Genomic DNA, 5,208 nt, shown 5'->3' with positions numbered 1-5,208 from the left:
ACACATAAGTACGCCTTGCAAAGTACATGCGTGAACTTTCCACGCGTGGAAAGTTGTAAACCCATGTGACATCTCATCTCGCGTGGAAGCAGAAATATGATATAGTGGGAAGGTTCGAATACTTCGAGCTATTTTATTCTAAAAGTGTACATATTTTTTATTTCATGGAGAAACGATGGATTCTAAAATTAAATATATAAAGATTATAGTGTAATTTTCAAGAGGAAACAGCGGACAAATTCTACCAATATTTATAGTAGTTTTCATGAGTTTATTTCAAAACAGTATCTATAAAAATAAATTTTTACAACAAATTTTACGGAAAGCTGTTTTAGAAACTGTAACTAGAAAAAGTATCACAGGAGATCTATTTCTAAACGAAAGAAACATTACGGTTGCAAAAGAAATATCAAGAACTGACTAATGATGTTATTAATGTAGTTTTTCTACTTTTTCTAGTATTTCGCTGAACAATTATTTCAAACAAAGAAATGACACCCATCGCCCAAAAAATTCAAATTATGAAAGAAGAAAGAAAGATAAAACGTTTCGAAAATAACAACACTATAAATAAGGTTTTAGGTTTTTTATTAAACCTAATTATTATTAGGTTATTTTAAACCTAATTTATCAAATAATTTTTACAAAGTAAATTTGTAAGTAAAAAAATATAAAAAGTAAACATATAAAAAGTAAATTAATTTGTCCTAATTATTAAACAAAAACTATTTCAATTATTCACGACGGCATAATGTATAGACGGACACGTGCGGATATATTTCCTTCCATTGATTAACCAATTGATTAACCAATTGATTTATATTACAGAATATGAAATAAAACTCCTGCAGTTTAAAACATTGTTTCAAAATAACGGAACAATTATCAGGTTTATCAAGTTTTGCGTCAAAAAGATATAACTTTTTTAAGTTTTTGCACTGCGCTAGTAATTCCAACCGGTGATCAGTGAGGACAGCATCGCACAAATAAACTTCTTGCAAGTTTTGATAAGAGGAAAGTAATTTAAATAATCTATCATCAGTAACTGAATTGCATCTGTAACAAAAATGATGTAATTAGTACAGTACTTTAATTGCAAAGAGAAAATTCTTGTAACTTTTATCAAAATGCTCGCAAAAGAAGCAAACAAATTTCAATAAAGAATACAATGATGTGTGTTTTAAAAGAAAATGTAGCACACACACACTTACAGATAAAGGGCCACTTTTTGTAAATTTTTACAGTTAGCGAGAGCCTTAATACCCCGAGATGTAAGATTACGTGCGTAGAGTGAATATATTACTTCCAAGTCACAGCACGAATTTCCCAACTCTATTAGAACTGCATCGTTTATTAAGTCGCTATCTGCCGATAACTGACGCATCCGTCGATTATTTTGCAATATCTTGCAAAAACGTTCGGTTCTTATACTAGTATAGCCAGTACGAAAAAGGTTTAAATGTTCCAAATTATTTAGTCCCTCGAGATACGAAAATCCTTCATCGTCTATGTTGAGCCAATTTTTGAGATCCAATTCTAAGAAAAATTTGTATTACAAATTGTTATACAATCTACCAATAATCTTGACAATATATACATATACTATATGCATATACCTTTCAAATTTTTGCATGTCTCTGAAGTTTTAAGTAGGATAAGATTTACGTCGATGCAGCGGCAGCCACTGAACGGCAAGTCATTTAATCTTAAATGCGTTAAACGCCTGCCGCAATTATCAAGAAAATTTACGAAATCATTGACATCAAACCAGCTTCCTGTAAGATCTAATTGTTGCAAATATTTACATCTAGGTGTAAAATAACGAAATATATCGCACATATAATTATCAATATAGTCGTTAAAGTGAATATATCGCACGTTCAAACGTGTATAGAGTAGAGGATCCCGTGATAAAGTATCAAAGCGCTTATTATATACTTCATTCATGCGGCATAATGTTACCACATCTAAGTATTTAAATATTTCTAGTAGCATTTCATTCTGTAAAGATAAAATATAATTAATATAATACAAAATAAATATACTTTAATACTCAAAGTACGAAATGTCATTGTAATAAATATTGTGATGAGAAATAGACTTCTTAGAATACTTTACAGGAAGCGCAGATAAACTGCAACGTGATAGCTTCTTGGATTCATCCAATGAGAGTTTCACTCCCTTGGCACAATTCGAATTACTTTTCAATAAAATATGACGAGAGTTGTTCTTTCCGTTAGGTTGCACATAAGGTATTATCTCCTGAGATGCCTTGTTGTGCTTCAAATTATTCTTATAAGATACCCTTCTTATGTCGCTGCAAATATTATCGGAACAAATTAATTTTTAAATTTATTCTTATTATTAACAGAAAAAATGGATTCAAATATTATTTGATGTCGATGATAATAATACCTTTTACAAATAACACAGTATTTGGAAAAATTCTGTTGCAGATGAACTACATCCAAGTGTGCATTTTTTGAATCTGCTGTTAAATTATGAACATCGTCGTGGTGTAAAGAGTACATGCTGTTAATTCTTTTCAACAGATTACTTAAACTCTCGTTAGGATTTCTAGGAAGGATCAAATCTGATGTGCCAATGAGCATCACAGCATCTAGTTTTGTATCAGATGTCTCTGTGCTGTCACTAAACACTAGTCTGAGCATTTTAGTTTTAAAGTTACACGGATGCGACAACGGTGGAGAAAATAATCTTGATTTCGGGGGTACAATCAGAAACTTTTCATCCCACAACTGAATCCAGTGATTATTGGAATCTTGAGCCAAAATTTGAATTACGCTTCCAGGATTACACATTTCGTAAATACAGACTCTGATTGGATATACAGCTTCATGAAACTCGATATCTTTAAATAGAAAATATTATTATATTTACTCTCTTCTCAGCAAAAGCGTATCTTCCTTAACAATATCTTATTTATCGATTTAAATATTACATACCAATATATCTTTTTGTCGCATCAAACTCGTACATGTAATATGATATGGCTCTATTAGTGGATCTCATGAAATTTTTGTTTTGCCATGGAGATATTGAAATACCAGTTTCTAGCATCTATATTAGAAAATCAAAATTGTCAAATAGTAGAAAATCTTGTAACATATAATACATATATAGCGATTACTTTGTACAGGAGTATAACAGAGATATGTAGTACCAGAAAATACACGTACCTCAAAATAACAAAAAGGAATTGGTAAATGAAATAGTTGTCCGTAATTTTGAAATTTGGGTGGCCCAATTATGTCAGGGGCAGTATGGAATATGCTAAGACTCTGGTGATCCACGGCAACAAATCTTTTCTTCGCAAATTGATAGATGAAGTCAACACTATCCTCTTCTCCTACGGATACTCTGCCGACATAGGGATATCGACTACAACTCTCGCAATATAAAGATTTATTGTGGGTTGTCATTGTCTCTCTAAAAAAAGACAAAAAATATGAAGAATAATAATCCTTTCATTTTTAGCATATATACTAAAATGCATTATATCATATATATTTATAATTATAGCGTTAAGATTATATGTATAATCTAACAATAAGTTTATCTTGCTTCCATTTGCATTGCTAAGTACTGACAGTCTGCATGTGTGTGTTGAATATCATTATTAAATAATTAATTATTTTAAAGAAATTAACAGTTATTTTTTAATTTTGTCAATGTAGAAAAATGTTCTTTTATAAATCTGAAATATCGGGAGCTCTGTGTTCTTCCACTATCACGTGGCACATACGTGCACGACTACAAAAGAAAAAACAAAAAATTACACAATTTTTGAATTGCTCACATTCGCCAGACTTACGCTTAGTTTCTAAATGACTATAAAGTTCCATTCTACATTAGTCGTAAGAGTAGATGTAAAACGCGTAAGCAGTAAAGCTATTGACTAATAAGATTTTTTACAATCCAAGAATAATCGATTGTAGTTGGTCAACTTTTACTGCTTACGTCTTATCGCATACTCTTGCAGTTATTGTACAATGGATTTAAGATTTTCCGAAATGTATTTTTTATCTTACTCAATGTATCTTTTATCTCATTTTCCGATACACGTTATAGTCGGAAGCTGCGACGACACTTTTGGCCAAGTGATTTTGTAAAATACGATTTTCCGTGTTAACCTGCGTGAACGGCTCTCTTCGATAATCCGAACACCTACTGGCTGGCCGTACCTGGGGGGTTTAAAAGTACGCAGGTGAGAAAGAAAACACATTTTTAAGTTATAGTATAAGTCTCAATTTTTATCGGATATTGATAATTGGTCACTCAGAAACATGCAAATAAATTGCTAGTTTGATTGTTCGGGGGAATTAGTCGCCAAGCTTAATTATAAATAATTAAAAATAGTTATTTTCAAGTCATTACTATAAAAACTGGGTTTTCTTTAGTAACAAGTATAGTGCTAACACATGCCACCAAAAAAAAGTCAAATAAAAATATTGGTGGCAACATCTCTAAAAAAATTATTGACGATGCAAAAAGCCGGCACGCGGCGCCGCGGCGGAAAGGTCATCTGACGATGGCCTCAATTGTTTTTAGCGTCCATGAATTTTTAAAAACGTGTATTATTAACTATCATTATCGTATCAATTTATGAAAAGATTGATAAACAATAAATAGTGTGTGAAAATGTTTCTTCAGAAAAGAAGACAATTGGACCACCACCACTATCTTCACAAATAACGCAACGCTGCGCCAGCAAAGCCATTTTTTTATTTTCACACACTCTATTTATTGTTTATCAATCTTTTTATAAATTAAGTAGCAATTTATTTGCGTGTTCCTGTGAGTGACCAATTATCAATATCGATAAAAATTGAGACTTATCCCACTCGGCATGTTATGTTGCTGAAATATTGAAATATTCGGAAATAGTACAAAAATATTTCGTTAACATTTCATTTGTAACTATGCATCTGAAATATTTCAGAAATGTACCTGCATCATGTTTTTTATAATATTGCATTAACAATATTTCTGAAATCTTTCAGAAAGTTGTTTACAATATTTGTAAGTGTCTGTAATGTTGCAAAAAAATGTAGCAGATGCAATATTTCAGAAATATTTCTGAAACATTATAAAAGTATTATTTCGTTTGCATTGCACAAATAATATTTCTGTAACATATCAAACGCAACATTGCATTTAAAATATTTCTGAAAAATTTCTGAAGGA

At 31.0% G+C, this 5,208-nt stretch overlaps 1 protein-coding gene across 1 annotated transcript; it reads right to left on the bottom strand.

The window, feature by feature from the left end:
* Positions 1–1,303: 1,303 nt before the first annotated feature.
* On the bottom strand, positions 1,304–3,443 carry LOC112457924 (F-box/LRR-repeat protein 4-like; the record flags this gene model as incomplete). Its single annotated transcript, XM_025021243.1, has 6 exons — positions 3,201–3,443; positions 2,967–3,081; positions 2,416–2,872; positions 2,114–2,317; positions 1,617–1,807; positions 1,304–1,536 (listed from the first exon to the last, which is right to left on the bottom strand). Coding segments are annotated over exons 1-6 (1,443 nt in total), but the record flags the coding sequence as incomplete, so codon positions are not given.
* Positions 3,444–5,208: the final 1,765 nt, after the last annotated feature.

This window comes from Temnothorax curvispinosus, unplaced genomic scaffold, assembly GCF_003070985.1.
Source record: "Temnothorax curvispinosus isolate PA1 unplaced genomic scaffold, ASM307098v1 QBEX01008461.1, whole genome shotgun sequence".
Classification (NCBI taxonomy): Eukaryota; Metazoa; Arthropoda; class Insecta; order Hymenoptera; family Formicidae; genus Temnothorax; species Temnothorax curvispinosus.
This window is presented reverse-complemented; position numbering and strand designations above follow the sequence as displayed.